General features: G+C 38.8%; 1 protein-coding gene across 2 annotated transcripts in view; it reads right to left on the minus strand.

The window, feature by feature from the left end:
* SIM2 (SIM bHLH transcription factor 2) overlaps positions 1 to 16,831 on the minus strand; it is a 69,276-nt gene that overhangs the window by 27,415 nt on the left and 25,030 nt on the right. For both annotated transcript variants that reach the window (XM_058800178.1, XM_058800179.1), the window contains exon 4: positions 15,133 to 15,241. In XM_058800178.1, coding sequence (XP_058656161.1) covers positions 15,133 to 15,241 — 109 coding nt within the window. The remainder of the gene's footprint in view (positions 1 to 15,132; positions 15,242 to 16,831) is intronic.

Below are 16,831 nucleotides of genomic sequence, written 5' to 3' on the forward strand. Positions count from 1 at the left end.
CCTGCCCAGAACTTTGCCCTTCCCTTGTTGGTGTTTCAGCTTTAGGCAGAAGCAGAAATCAGCTGATGCCTCAGGTTTGAGCTTTTCTATGTTTCACATTCTGAGCTGCTTCAGTGTGTGGGGCTGGGCTTCATATCATGGGATGGTGAGCCAAGAGCACACCAAGAGCAGAGCCCTGATGAAGGCTGGCGGGATCTGCATTGTCCAGAGCTCCCTGACCATGGATGGATGGATGGATCCACATTGTCTCTGAGGAATCCTGAGGGTGGATTTTATAGCAAAAAGCCCAGAAATGCTGTTCCTACCACAAACTGCAGGTTTGAGCTTTTCTATTTTTCACATTCTGTGCTGCTTTAGTGTGTGGGGCTGGGTTCACATTCAGGGATGCTGAGCTCTGTGCACAGAGCAGGGACACAAAACAATTCCTGCTCCAGCTGGGCACCAAGGACAAATGAGCCAAATCTCAGCCCAGGAGCACAAACCCCGTGGGCTGGAGAGAGAAAAACAAGCAGGGTGGGACTGCAGGGCTAAAGCTGCAATGGGACAATGAACTGCAAGGTGCAAATGGAGCAGAACTGATCCCAGGGACAGAGCCCGTGCCCGGCCGTGCATTTTGGGGCCATTTTGGTTCATCCTGGGTGCAGCCCTGGCTGGGCTCTGGTGCTGCCCAAGGTGCATCCATGGAGGAGATGCTGTGAATAAATCCCTGCTTTATTCTGGAGCTCTGCCCAGCCTCTGTTTTAGGGCAGGTTCTCAATGCATCAGCCATTCTCCTTTCCCACTCCATCCCTGCCCTCAGGATTTATTTCACCATCCTGTCAGGATTCCCTGTGAAATTTGGCCAACTCAGCACAATTGGGTCTCCAAATTTCTGGTTTTACCACCACTGATGTTCAGTTTTATCTTATTTTTTTTTTTTTTAGAGTTGGGATTAAACGTGTGAGACTGTATTTTTTGTTTGGATTTAGATGCTTGTTATTGTGATATTTTATGAAAAATCCCTTTGCCAGGAGTTTTCTCCTGAGAATACTCAGAAATGAAATGTAAACAATAATTATCTGATTGCTTCAAATGTGGTTTGGAGGTTGCTTACTAATAGCAATCTTTGATTGGTTCCATGGGAATTGTTTTTACTTAATGGCCAATCCCAATCCAGCTCAGGACTTTGAGTCTGTCCCAGGTTTTTATTATTCATTCTTGTTAAACCTTCTGATGTCTCCTTTCCCTTTATTTAGCACAGTTTTAGTATAATATTCTTTTAATATAATAAATATCATAATATAATAAATCAACTTCCTAAAACCTTAGAGTCAATTCTCATCTCTCACCTCGTTCTGGGACCCTCAATAATTAGTAACCACAGATGTTAATTTGTTTTTATTTATATTATACTTTTATAAATTATGAGTTTGGTAGTACTTTATTAATACATTAAAAAATTGAACTGTGTTTTTTATCAGGTTTTTTAAGGATAAAATGTTTCATTAAGAAATTATATTTAAATTATTTTTATTTTTAATTTAATAACTAATTATTTGTGGTTTGTAATGTGGAAGTTTTTATTTAATTACATAATATTATTTAAACTCAAGAAGAAGGACTAGCTCTTGTTTTAAAGCTTTTATTTTATATATATTAATATGTAATATTTATAGTATATATTATATTATATTATATTATATTATATTATATTATATTATATTATATTATATTAGTATATTATTCTATTTTAAAACTTTAACTCTACAGTTTTTACTATATGATATTACACACTTCTATTTAAACTCTACACTTATAATTTTAGTTTTATTATTTAATTTTGGAAGCTTTCTCTACGGTTTTAGGTTAAATGTAGTGGTTTTTTGGGGGTCAGTGCCTGCCAGCACAGAAAATCTAAAATTCTCAGTGAGCAGGGTTCCAGCACTTCAGAAGGAATTTCTTGGTTTCCAAACAAACACCAGTCCTGATTGGTAAAGGGAAGGAAAAATGTTCTTTAGAGCACTTTGGAACATTTTGGAAAAGTGTTCTGGGGAAATTAAGGGAATCTCCAAAGTAACAACAGAATGGGGAGCAAGGAAGTTCAGTGGGTTTGTAATAATAATAATAATAATAATATAGAATATATTTATTATATTTCTTCTATATGTATTTATTATATACATAATATAGATATATTTATTTATTATGTAAATAGTATAGAATATTGTTATCTGTAATGATAATTACACTTCAGACACCATTAATAATTCTGATTTTTTACTGAAGGTTGCAGTTTGGCAGAACTATTTTAGGACAAGAAAGAAAATCCATTTCGTACAACTGTTAGAATGAAAATCAAGAAAGCAGGAGGGTCCTCAGCTTTGTCCCAACTCCCCACAGGTTTTTAACCAAAACCCACTTGGGATCTTTCTTAAATTTGATTTCACTGCTGAGTTTTACTCCTGATTTTTGTGCCTCCATCACCCAGTTCACCCCTCCAGTGGTCTGAGCCTCACAACCAACACGTTCTCTATTCTACTTTAATTCTATTTTAATTTTGGGGGTTCAAGGTCTGAAGATACAACCACAGAAAAAGGATTTAGCAAGGAGGGAGAATAAATGTTTCCTGAGCGTTTGAATTTCCCATTCGTCTCTCTAATTAAAATGAGGTTCCTATGGGGGAAAGCTGGCCCTTGGAGGAGCTGGCACACCCAGTGCGGAGTTTTAAATACAAATTTCCACACTGGGTGGGGGGAAACCACACAGCAGAGATTTGCTGTGGCTGAAGTCTCATCCCCCGAGTCAGGAATGGCTCTGGAATGTGCAAGACTGTGAATTAGCATAAAAACCTAATTAATTAGAGTTTGTGTTAACTTTGCCAGTGTGACCCACTCAGTACCCTCAAAAATAGCAGAAATGGGCAGCAAAGCAAAAAAGAACTGAATTAAATTTTCAATTTTAAAGCTGGTTGAAAAGAAAACAAAGTCCTGGGATCCTGCTGGATGCTGCCACATCCATCAGAATAGAGCAAAATTCAAAAATATCACAACTGGGTGGTTCTTGTAGGTCACTTCCAGCTATTCTATTCTATTCTATTCTATTCTATTCTATTCTATTCTATTCTATTCTATTCTATTCTATTCTATTCCATTCCATTCCATTCCATTCCATTCCATCCATTAATTTTATCTATTTTTAATCCAAATTCTTGTGGGTTTCCCATCCCTGGAAGTGTCCAAGGCCAGGTTGGACACTGGGGCTTGGGGCACCCAATGGGTGGCACTGGATGAGCTTTAAGGCCCCTTCCAACCCAAACCATTCAATCATTTTGTGATTCCATGAAATCAGGGCCCATCTCCATGTCCAGGATGTCCATTTCAAATGCAGCACTTTTTATTTTTTACCCAAATCCATGTTTCCCTTATCGCACTCATCAAAGTTTCTCTGTCCCAACAATTATTTCTGTTTTAATCATGATTTCCCTATTGCCTGCTCAGCCTACAGATCTCCTTGCCTAAAGAGGAGGAGCTGAGTAGATTCAGGAAAAGCTAAAAATAAGGCGGAAATTAAATGGTTTAATTTTAATGGTTTCATTCAAATCCCAGCCCAGATTTGTCCAAACACCCCCCCAGAGCTGAAACACAGTGAGCTGGGGATAAGAACACAGAAAATCCATGGTGTGGACATGGAGAAGTTGTGTTTCTTTCCCAGAGCACTTCCACAAAGTATCTCCTCTTCATTAATCCCTTTTCTCTTATTAGCACATCCTACAATACAGTTTGACTTTAAGGCAAGAATAAAGCAGCTCTTTTCTATTCCACAGATTTGTATTTTCATATTCTCATAAACAGGATAAATGCCACGGTAAAGAAAAGGAGTCTTGATATTTTGGATAAAGAATTTGTGCATTTGTTCACTCCCATTGCACGAGTGCCAAGCAGGATTCTCCAAGCATTTCTGCGAAATTATGGTTTTGTTTATGGAAGCCAGGATTGTCCATCCCCAGAGGAGCAACTCTGAAATCCATCTTTACTTTTCCGACCCAACTTTAATCTCTTTTGACAGAAAACAGTCACAGAATCCTGTGGTTGCTCAGTGGAGTGAGGAAAGAAAGATCACCATGAACTTTTTCCCCCACAGCTTCACCTCTCATGCCTTTGTATTTTTTTTTCTGAGGTAAAAGCTGCTCTTTTATCTCCCATTTCCAGATTTTGACATTACCAAAACATGACACTGCTCTGTTGCAGAACTACTTTGTAAAGGAATATTCCTAAAACTGCCCATGTGTTGCTTTAGGAATGGGGCACCTCATCTGTCACTGCACAAAGAAATCTGGAAAGAAGAATTAAAATGGGGAGCTCTTGCCCAGCCAGTGATTTGTGTCTGCTCCACACAAATCCTAACCCAGATTCCAGCTCCGGTGGAGGAGATGGAAAATGGAAAAGATGAGAAATTTTAGAGCACCTAAAAGCAGCCACAGGGTGGACAGGAGGGAAGGTGGAATCAAGTGGCTCCTGTCCACCCTGTGCCTGCCTGCAGCACTTGCATCCCACAGGTCCCCATGTCCCTGCTGGAAACACAGAGAACAGAAATCCCCCTCACTGCCCATCCCCCAGACACTCTGCAGGGTTTTGTCCCTTTCAGTTGTTCTTTTTGTGGATCTGCTCTGCTCTGTGAGGCCTCACATGCTCTGCTGTTACTGTGGTGGGATCTGCAGAGCAGCTGGGGCCCACACAGCCCAGGGCCGGCTGAGAGAGCTGGGGAGGATCCCAGCCTGGCTCTGCTGAGCACAGGGTCATGCATTTGTGACACACAGAAAGGTTTGGGTTGGAAGGGCCTTAAAAATCACCCAGTGCCACCCCTGCCATGGCAGGGACACCTCCCATGGTCCCAGGCTGCTCCAGCCCCAGTGTCCAGCCTGGCCTTGGGCACTGCCAGGGATCCAGGGGCAGCCACAGCTGCTCTGGGAATTCTACTCCGGGGCCTTCCCACCTTCCCAGGGAAGGATTTTTTCCCACCATCCCACCTAAACCTGTAATTTTTCAGTGTGGAGCCATTCCCTGGGTGCTGTCCCTGCATCCCCTGGCAATTGTCTCTCTCCAGCTTTCCTGGGGCTCCTCCAGGCCCTGCAAGGCCACCCTGAGCTCAGCCCAAAGCTTCTCCTGTGCAGGTGAGCAATGCCAGCTGTGCCAGCCTTTCCTGCCAGCACAGGAATATCCTGAAACTCACCCAGTGCCACCCCTGCCATGGCAGGGACACCTCCCACTGTCCCAGGCTGCTCCAGCCCCAGTGTCCGACCTGGCCTTGGGCACTGCCAGGGATCCAGGGACAGAATCCCATCCCGGTGCCTCCCCACCCTCCAGGGAACAATTCCTCATTCCCAAGATCCCACCTAACCCTGCCCTTTATCAGTTTGAAACCATTCCCCCTTGCCCTCATGAGAAGTTCCTCTCCAGCTCTCCCGGAGCCCCTCAGGCTCTGGAAAGGGCTCTGAGGTCTCCTGCAGCCTCCTCCTCTCCAGGCTGAACAGGACACAGGACACCACAACTTCCATCCCTTAATTCTGAACAAGGGTGACACCAAATTCCAAACCAAAAAGGCTCATACAGAAGAGATGTCTGCAAAAAAAAAAATCAGTTTCGGGATAATCCTAGAAGGTAAAAATCCAGGATTGGCAAAAGGGACTTGCAAACATTTTGATTTTCCCTGGTAATGATTTGTTGGGGTAGAAAAGCAAAACCAGTTCTGTTGTCAGCCCGTCCTGGAGTTCCAAACTTGCACAAAGTGTCCAAATTTCCCTTCCCATTTGAGCAGTTTGTTCTGTTTCCTGCCTGTTTCAGAATGCTGGCACTGCTGCAGAGGGGAAATTCTCCATTATCATTCCTATCATATCCAAACTCAGCCATTCACTGACATTTGCCTAAATTCTCCTTTCCTCCTCCAAGTGAAGCTTCCAAAGTTTCTTTGGGAAAGGAACTCAGCAGGAAAGGAAAAGAACAGATTTTTACACCCTGCTTTGATGGATTTTACTGTTAATTACCAATGAAAAGAGATGTTTTAATGAGTTGTCAGCAATTTGCACTCTTTTTCCACTTTTGTGCATCAAAATTTATAATTATAATTTGTAAATTAGAGTTTATAAAATGATAATTTCTATGTTTCTCAGATTTAAAGTAACTGTTACAAACAGTGGCAACAGGATCATATTAATCCATCACCTCTCAGTAATCGTTCTCCTGTAAAATATATTTAAATGAATGAAAATTAAAATAACTTTCCATGTTGGTATTTTGCCCATGTACTACTAGAAAAAAATTCTTCATAAGTTCATGCAAAAAACAGCTACTCTCTTCTTTAAATATGAATTTCCTGCATGTAGGGAATGTGAAGGGAAATCCTGCACAGGGATTTGATGCTTGGCTGAGGGAAACAGAGCCTTTAAAGCATCAAGTGGAGTGGAGAAAGGTTGACATAATGTATTCCACATTCCTCTGCAGCTTCCATCAGGTTGTAACTCATCATTTCTGAATTATCCAGTTAGCAGAAAATGAGGGAACTGCAGGAACTTCCACATTTTATTCCCTGCTCTGGGGCATGTTCCTAAACTGCTGTTAGCACACCACGCCTTGCCATGTGAGTCAGCAAAATTTGGGGAGCTAAAGATGTGTTTTAAAGCTTTCAAATCCCAGGAAAAGCATCTGAAAGCAATCAGAGACACAGAATGTCTGCCTGCGAACACACATGGAAAGGCAGCATTGATTAATTCCTTCTCCTGGTTAACCTGCAGTGCAAATATTTTTTATTTTCTTGTTTTCTTGCTTGCAGCAGTTACCAGGACAGGAGATGGATGGGTTGGGAAGTGTTGCTGTCCTGCTGCAAGCCTTAAACTCAGTGTTGTGAACTGGGAAACAAAGATTTCTGCATAAGTAGGGAGACCGAGCAGCACCCCAGATGTTTTGGTTGTGGCGTTTGAGGCCTTAAGGTCCTGGTTGCTCAAGTTCATCCCAGCCTGTGTTGGCATTCTGTGGTTTTCCCTTCAAAGACCCTGCTGGGTGTGATCAGTAATCCTGGAGCAGCCCTCAGGACCCAGTCCCTAAAATCCAGCCCCAATTTCAGCCTCCTCCAAAGTGCTCATCACCCCTGGAGAGGGCACTTGGTGCCATCTCATCGATGCCCCAGGTTTGAGCTTTTCTATTTTTCATGTTCTGTGCTGCTTTAGTGTGTGGCTCTGGGCTCACATTCAGGGATGCTGAGCTCTGTGCACAGAGCAGGGACACAAAACAATTCCTGCTCCAGCTGGGCACCAAGGACAAATGAGCCAAATCTCAGCCCAGGAGCACAAACCCCGTGGGCTGGAGAGAGAAAAACAAGCAGGGTGGGACTGCAGGGCTAAAGCTGCAATGGGACAATGAACTGCAAGGTGCAAATGGAGCAGAACTGATCCCAGGGACAGAGCCCGTGCCCGGCCGTGCATTTTGGGGCCATTTTGGTTCATCCTGGGTGCAGCCCTGGCTGGGCTCTGGTGCTGCCCAAGGTGCATCCATGGAGGAGATGCTGTGAATAAATCCCTGCTTTATTCTTTAGCTCTGTTCAGCCTCTGCTCTGGGGCAGCCTTCTCAAGGCATCAACAAAACAGAGGGAAAACTTACAGCCTCTTATTCCAGAAGAATATTGGGAGAGTCATTTAATAAACGCTTCTGGGTGATGCAGCCTGGTGGTGAACAAACACAGTTCCAGTTCAGACACTGAGGTTTCCAGTTCAGATATTCGTGTCTGCAACGTTCCCAAGGCAGTTTAGGGTTTCAAGCCCATTCCTTTGGGAAGGGTTGTCCATCTATAAGACTCAGCCACCCCAAGGCACCCCCAAATGTGTGCTCACCCATCAGGGTGCCCATTCACGCTGTGCTCAGCACTGGTGAGGCCACGGTCAAGTCCTGTGCCCCGTTTTGGGCTCTTCATTTCAAACAGGACATTGAGGGGCTGGAGTGTGTCCAGGGCAGGGGCTGGAACATGAATCTGATGAGGAGAGGCTGAGGGAGCTGGGAAAGGGGCTGGGCTCTGGTACTGCCCAAGTTGCACCCACGGAGGCCTTTTCATAAATCCCTGCTTTATTCTTTAGCTCTGTCCAACCTCTGCTCTTGGGCAGGTTCTGAAGGCATCAGTGTCACAAACCCCTGCCAGCGTTGTCCCCTCACCATGCCAGAGCCAAAACCCTTTGCTGTTGAGCTCTGGCAGCTCGGGCTGGCCTGGAAGTTTGGATTTAAGCTCTGTGTGAGGAGAGGAAAGGCTCAAACTCCTCAAGGCCTGCAGGAAGTTCTGGAGCTGCTGTTGATCGACCTCACCCCAAGTGCCGGGGGTGTTCTGGGTGCCACCAGAGAAGGAAGATCTAAAAGCTCTCAGAGAGTGCCCAAAGGAGGGACATGAGGATGGTGAAGGGTCTGGAGGGGCCTCACAAGGAGGGGACACTTGGAATGTCCAGCTGGAGCTGAGGAAGCTGAGGGGAAACTCCTCAGGGCCTGCAGCTCCTCCTGAGGGGCTGTGTCGCCGACCGACACGAAAGGACACAGGCACACACTGCTTTCAGGTGAAAGGAAAAAAAGGGAAGTTTTATTTTCTGACTCCACTATTTATAGTTTTACAAGGGCAACAGTGGATTGGAAGGTGACAGTGACACCTCTGCAATGCCACAGGTCAAACCAACCGTCCATCAGCTCTCTCCTCCTCCATAAAGGAATGACAAAACAATGAGTTGTTTACAGAAAGTGTATGGGAAAGTTCACTACAAGAATGTCAACATCAAAAGGCTTAGAAAATCCTAGAAAACCAGGGCGACAGGGCTGCTCTGATCTATGACCTGACAGGACCCAGGGAGCGGCTGGGGCTGGGCCAGGGCAGGTTTGGGGTTTGGATTTTAGGATAAATTCTTCCCCCAGAGGGTGCTGGCACTGCCCAGGTACAGACAGGCTCAGCAGCTGCTCTGCAGAGCAAACAACTAAGTTAGCAGGAAAAAGAAATTTATAAAATAGGAGTTTATCCATGGCAAAGAAAAAAAAAAAAAAAACCCAAGGCCATTAACACAGGAACTGATAAAATAAATATATAAGGGATGTTTGCAGTGCCTTACTGAACAACATCTATACCTTAATAATTTGCTTTAAACTCTTACCAATTAATTATTAACGTTAATTACTTTATACCAGTAAAATACAATAGGCTATTACTTTGTCCTAGAAATATAATGACCAATAAATATAAATATATTATATTATATATCATATAACTAATAACTTAATATCATTATTTGCTAAGGGTATAAAACTTGAAAACACCTTGTAATAAATCAATGTTGAGTTGTTTTGGTCTTTTTCTAAGGTCAGGGTTGGGATTAAATGTGTGAGATGGCATTTTTTGTTTGCATTTAGATGTTTATTACTTTTTATCTATATTACAGATTTTTCATTATTTTTATCTATATTTACAAGGCTTCACACTAACAACCTACAAAATGGAGACGTATTTTTTTTCTGTGAGGTTTTTTTAAGGATAAATTGTTTCATTAAGAAATGAAACTTAAATTATTTTTATTTTTGACCTTATAATCAACTACTTGTGGTCAGCAATGGAAAGTTTTCTATGCACTTACACAAAACCACCCAAACCCACGGAGAAGGTAAAGGAGGAGGAGAATGAGAGGAAGGAGAAGAAGAAGTCAAAAGCATTAAATATAATAATTTAAGAATTTTTATGCTTTATAAACAATATGGGGTTTTTATTTTCAATACCAGGGTGATTTATCTGAAGAAAACCAATGTGACAGTGAGGAGTGTGTAAAGAAACCCACACACTCTCTGATTTTATGCAAAGCAATAATTTGCATTTCCCTGAGAAATAAACAGAGATGGCACCCAAATTTACAAAAACTCTAAAACCAGAGGTCAAAAATAATCTGTGCTCTGGGTTCGTTAATCCAAATAACAGAATATCACAAAGCACAGATTTTGTTGATATTTGTGATTTTATTCCTCTCTAAACAGATCTTATCCAGCTGCACTAAAAATGGATATAAATATCTGAGCTTTAGCTGAAGAAAACATCTTGAGCAAGGCAATTTCCATGAGCCAAGCTGGAAATTTGGGATATAAAATTCTGTGTCTGCAGTGCAATATTGATTTTATGCCTAAGCAATGCCTCAGATTGCAGAAATCTATAAGGTAATAAAGTTATAAAGGGAAATTTTTTATTCCACCCAGTGACTTGATGATTCAGGTGTGTTTTAAAAGATTAAAAGAGAGAAAATCAAACTGAAATGACAAAAAATGCCATTAAAATAGTCTGGTTTCCTCTTGGTCTTTTTAAATCAAGCCACTTTCACTTCACTGCCCTTTTAAGTTCTTTGTAGAACTTTATGTATTACTTAAATATTGAAAATATCTACTCAGACACAGGCAGAAATTGCTTCATTCCTGTCATTTATTCAAAACTTTTTAAATCTTCACTGGGTTAAATAAAAAACTCGATTTGGTTATTGCAGGCCAGGTAGTTTCAGGTTATACCTCATGATTTTAATGGATAAAACACTGCAGGAAAGGGAATTACTGGCACAGGGAAGGCAACAATAAATAAATATTTGTTCATTTTGTTCAATCAAGATTTAGCTGTAGATTCTGGATATTTTAATACACCCACTGCCGATCTGAGAGAAAATAAAATAATCCCTAAAAAGAACAGAATTCCTTTCTTTATCTCCTCCAAGTCTGGGAATCCAAAAGAGATGCTGTTGTTTTGAGGTTTTTATCAAATAATTTCCACAAAATTTGATACAAAATGCACATAAATGGACCAAAATTGAAAATAATTTTCCTTTATCCTATCCTAAATTTCTTTATCAATGTAGGATGAGGCAAAGAAAGCTGCAGAGAATGAGGAATTGATCTGGAAACAGAACTGAATTCCTTTATCTCCTCCAAGTCTGGGAATTCAGAGGGGATGTTGTTGCTTGGAGGTTTTTATTGATTAATTTCCACAAAATTTGATATAAAATGCACATAAATGGACCAAAATTGAAAATAATTTTTCTTTATCCTATCCTAAATTTCCTTATCAATGCAGGATGAGGTAAAGAAAGCTGCAGAAAATGAGGAATTGATCTAAGAAGAACAGGAAGAATTGTGCTATTATTTGCTTTGGACACAGAAATTAATCCCAGTTGTTTGCTCCTGGCTTTAAATCTGTAAAAATCTCCAAAAATGAATTGAAAAATATTTAAATTTTAAGCCAAACAGGAGGCTGTTGCCATTGCCAAGCCAGTAGGTGTAAAATATCTCACTACTAATTCTGGGTATCAGCAAACCTGCATGAAAACTCCTGGATTTCACAGAATTATTGAGGCTGGAAGAGACTTTAAAGATTATCCAGTCCCACCATGAAAATCACCTTAAATAATTTCCATCAGAGGTGTCTCCTCAGTAAATTGGAAAAAGGGAGAAAAAATTGAAAAAATATCAATATGATTTTTAAATATATCAATATTTTTTTAAAATTCTGACAGAGGAATGAACAAAGTATGAGATAATCATATAGAGGAGATTGAGAAAAATAAGAATTTGCTTGCCAAAACAACAAGGGAAGGTTTTTTCCCATAAAAACCTGTTTGGGGAGGAAGAAATGGAAGAGGGCTGAGATAATTCTTGTATTTCCAGCATTTGGAGCAGCCCAGGTGCTCCCAGGCACATCAACATTCCCTGAATTGAGGATTTACAGTTCTGCCCTGATGGAATCACAGAGACCAGAACCAAAACTGAAAAAAAAAAAAACCAAAAAAAACAAAAAACAAAAATCCCGAACAAAGTTGTGTCAAGAACCCCAAATTCCTCACGTTTTTTAGGAGCTGTGCTTGGAAAAGGCTGACAAAAAGTGGCAGCTGAAATCCATAAATGCAGAGAAATCAATGCTGAAATACAAGCGGGAGCTCCTCTGCGCGGGAGCCAGGCTGGCTCTGGTCTTGGGAAGCTCAAAGGATTGCCCCAAGGAAGCAAAAACTAAAAAAATGAGAATAATTTTGTTTCTGGGACAGAAATTGCAACACTGAGGTGACAACTTCACCCACCAAGGGTGGGGTCAATATTTCTGTGGGTGACAGCAGAAGAGGACAAGATTTTCCACAAAAAGTCACTTTTTAAATGAGGTTTTTCCTTTGCCAAACCCATTTCTGCTCTGCCCGCAGTGGAGAATATTAAGTCTGGTTTTGTTGTCCAAGCTTTGAATGTAAGAGTTGTTTTAAAATATTCAAAATATCCTTTTATTTCCCAATTAGCTGAGGTTTTGTTAATTCTTTTCCCACTCAGACCTTGCAGCTGAGCTGAGCACAGCCAGGACGCCACAACATTTCTGCAGCCTCAGCAATGATGACAAAATAAAAGAGATGAAAAAACCCCTGGGCTAAAATAAAAACCTGCTTACAGCTCCATGGCATAAAAGGCATGATTTAATTTCATAAAAGGCGTTATTTAATTTAAGGTACTTTATTCCCTGTAAGAACATTAAATCCTGGATCACAGTTTTGAGTTTCTGCTGCTCCCCCATTTGAGCTTCGAACAGGATAAATAAAAATAAAAATAAAAATAAAAATTAAAATAAAATAAAAATAAAAATATAAATATAAATATAAATATAAATAAATTAAAATTAAAGCTCCATGGCATAAAAGGCATTATTTAATTTAAGGTACTTTACTCCCTGTAAGAACATTAAATCCTGGATCACAGTTTTGAGTTTCTGCTGCTCCCCCATTTGAGCTTCGAACAGGATAAATAAAAATAAAAATAAAAATTAAAATAAAATAAAAATAAAAATATAAATAAAAATAAGAATAAATTAAAATTAAAGCTCCATGGCATAAAAGGCATTATTTAATTTAAGGTACTTTACTCCCTGTAAGAACATTAAATCCTGGATCACAGTTTTGAGTTTCTGCTGCTCCCCCATTTGAGCTTCGAACAGGATGAATAAAAATAAAAATAAAAATAAAAATAAAAATAAAAATAAAAATAAATTAAAATTAAAGCTCCATGGCATAAAAGGCATTATTTAATTTCATTAAAGGCATTATTTAATTTAAGGTACTTTATTCCCTGTAAGAACATTAAATCCTGGATCATAGTACTGAGTTTCTGCTGCTCCCCCATTTGAGCTTCGAACAGGATAAATAAAAATAAAAATAATAAAAATAAAAATTTAAAACTAAAAATTAAAATTAAAATTAAAATTAAAGCTCCATGGCATAAAAGGCATTATTTAATTTAAAGTACCTTATTCCCTATAAGAACATTAAATCCTGGATCACAGGGGAGTTTCTGTTGCTCCCCTATTTGAGCTCTGAACAGGATAAATAAAAATAAAAAATAATATGAATAAAAATAAAAATTATAAATAAAAATAAAAGTAAAAATACATAAAAAGCTCCATGGCACAAAAGACATTGTTTAACCTAATGTACCTTATTCCCTAAAAGAACATTAAATCCTGGATCGTGGTTTTGAGTTCCTGCTGCTCCCCCATTTGAGCTTCGAACAGGATAAATAAAAATAAAAATGAAATAAAAATAAAATAATAAAAACAAATAAAAATAAGCATAAACAAATCCAAAATCCAATCATAAAATAAAAATAAAATATAACTTTAACTATAACTGTAACTATAACTATAACCATAACTAACTATAACTATAACTGTAACTAACTATAACTGTAACTATAACTATAACTATAACTGTAACTGTAACTATAACTATAACTATAACCATAACTAACTATAACTATAACCATAACTAACTATAACTATAACCGTAACTAACTATAACTATAACCGTAACTAACTATAACTGTAACTATAACTATAACTTTAACTATAACTATAACTATAACTATAACTATAACTATAACTATAACTATAACTATAACTATAACTATAACTATAACTATAATTATAGCCATAACTAACTATAACTGTAACTATAACTATAATTATAACTATAACCATAACTAACTATAATTATAACTATAACTATAACTATAACTATAACTATAACCATAACCATAACTAACTATAACTATAACTATAACTATAACTATAACTATAACTATAACTATAACTATAACTATAATTATAGCCGTAACTAACTATAACTGTAACTGTAACTATAACTATAACTGTAACTATAATTATAGACATAACTAACTATAACTGTAACTATAACTATAATTATAACTATAACTATAACCATAACTAACTATAACTATAACTATAACTATAACTATAACTATAACTATAACTAACTATAACTATAACTATAACTATATAACTATAACTATAACTATAACTATAACTATAACTATAACCATAATTAACTATAACCATAACTAAATATAACTATAATTAACTATAACTATAACTATAACTATATCTATAACTATAACTATAACTATAACTATAACCATAACCATAACCATAACCATAACCATAACTAACTATAACTATAACTATAACTATAACTATAACTATAACCATAACTAACTATAACCATAACTAAATATAACTATAATTAACTATAATATAATTATAACCATAACCATAACCATAACTAACTATAACTATAACTATAACTATAACTATAACTATAACCATAACTAACTATAACTATAACTATAACTATAACTATAGCTATAACTATAACCATAACCATAACCATAACCATAACCATAACTAACTATAACTATAACTATAACTGTATCTATAATAAAAATAAAAATAGAAATAAAAATAAAATAAAAATAAAAATAAAAATAAAAATAGAAATAAAAATAAAAATAAAAATAAAAATAAAAATAAAAATAAAAATTAAATAAAAATAAAAATAAAAATAAAGTAAATTTTTAAATAAAAATAAAAATAAAAATAAACCCATCAATAAATGTAAATGTAAATGTAAATGTAGATGTAAATGTAAATGTAAATGTAAATGAAGTTATGGATCCATGGAATGCTTTGGGTTGCAATCTGTCCCATTTCAGCCTGGAATTGTTTATTGAAATTGTTTTCCCCTGTGTTTTTATTGAAATTGTTTTCCCCTGTGTTTTAAAGGAGACGTGAGCATACCTTGCAGGAGGTGGGGATGCAGGGGCTGGTGGGCAGTGAGGACAGCGCTCATCTCGTCGTGGTCCGAGGGGTGGATGTACTCGTAGATGCTGTTCCCGGTGAGCTCCACCTGGGGAAACCACGGAACCAAAGCAGCTGGGTCAGCCCTGCCCTCAGACACCGCAGGGTTAACGCGTCAGCTGTGTGTGTCAAACATCTCCCAAATCCCAGCCATTCATCCCGATTCACTCTGTCCTCAGCAGTGGTGGATGCCACAGGGGGTTTGGTGGGAATTTCTGGTGTTGCATCAGGGACAGAGGAGCTCCTGTTGGGGCTGGGAATGAAGCCATAAATCAGAGCAGCCGTAGAAAAGTTAAATTGCCACAAACCGGAGGAAAACTCAGAGCTGTAGAAATGCCTCTCAGCAAGGCAAATATGAAAATAAAAATGATGTTCCTGCAGGTTCCCAGAAACTCTCACCTGCTCTCACACAACCCCTTTGTGATTTCCCATCACCAGCAGGGCCAAAATGACTTTTACTGAAGGTATTTGAGGAACAGGAGTTTGGAAATGGTTTTTCTGGATTTATATCCTTGTTTTCCTACCTCTTGAGTTGTATTTTCTCTTATAGCTACTAATTCTAATATCACTGTTATAAACACATGGTGAGTCCTAATTTCTTTTTTATTCCAGGATCAGGACTAAATGTGTGAGAGGGGATTTCTTGTTGGCGCTCAGATGTTTATCAGTTCTTATCTCTGTCACAGTCTCACAAACCCTGAGCTCTGCAGCACTTCACTCCAACAAACTAAAAATGGAGCCCTGTCTCTCTCTCCAAGGCCTTTGAAGGATAAACTGTCCAATTAAGAAATGACACCTCAATTATTTTCACTTTTAACCCAATACCCAACCACCCGTGCCCACAATGGGGACTTTTTATCCAATGACACAAAACCACCCAAAACCATGGAGAAGGAGGGGAAGGAGAAGGAGAGGGAGAAGAGAAGGAGAAGGAGAAGGAGAAGGAGAAGGAGAAGGAGAAGGAGAAGGAGAAGGAGAAGGAGAAGGAGAAGGAGAAGGAGAAGGAGAAAAAGGAGATGGAGGAGGAGAAAAAGGAGATGGAGGAGGAAAAGAAGAATGCGAAGAAGAACAAGAAGGTGAAGAAGGAGAAAAAGAAGGTGAAGAAGGAGGAGAAGGAGGAGAAAAAGGAGGAGAAGAATGTGAAGTACAAGGAGCAGAAGAAGAAGGAGAAGGAGCAGCCTCCACCCCAAAACCTCCATCTTGCTTTCTGTCTATCCCTGTATTCTAAACCCTTCAACTCTGAGTTTCCCACCCTGTGATATCACACACTTCTGTTCAAACTCCACACCTTTAATCTCAGTTTTATTATTGAATTTTGGAAGCTTCTCCAGGCCCTCAGGTCAGTGCAGTGTTCTCCTGGGGGTCAGTGCCTGGCAGCACAGAAAGTCTGGAATTCTCAGCGACCAGGGTTCCAACAAACACAAACACACATCCAAGAACTCCACTTTTTTTTTTTTTTTTTTTTTCAATTAAAAATGCTACAAAAATTACTACAAAAACGAAGGTACAGCAATGGCCTCTGAGAGAACCCAAAAATCAGATTTCCGTGGATTTTCACTGCTCTGAACAAACACTCGCAGTGAAGATCTGCCTTAAATATTTGTGTATCCCCTGTCCTGCCCTGAGCTTTGCCTGCACA

Source organism: Ammospiza caudacuta, chromosome 2, assembly GCF_027887145.1.
Source record: "Ammospiza caudacuta isolate bAmmCau1 chromosome 2, bAmmCau1.pri, whole genome shotgun sequence".
NCBI classification, from domain to species: Eukaryota; Metazoa; Chordata; class Aves; order Passeriformes; family Passerellidae; genus Ammospiza; species Ammospiza caudacuta.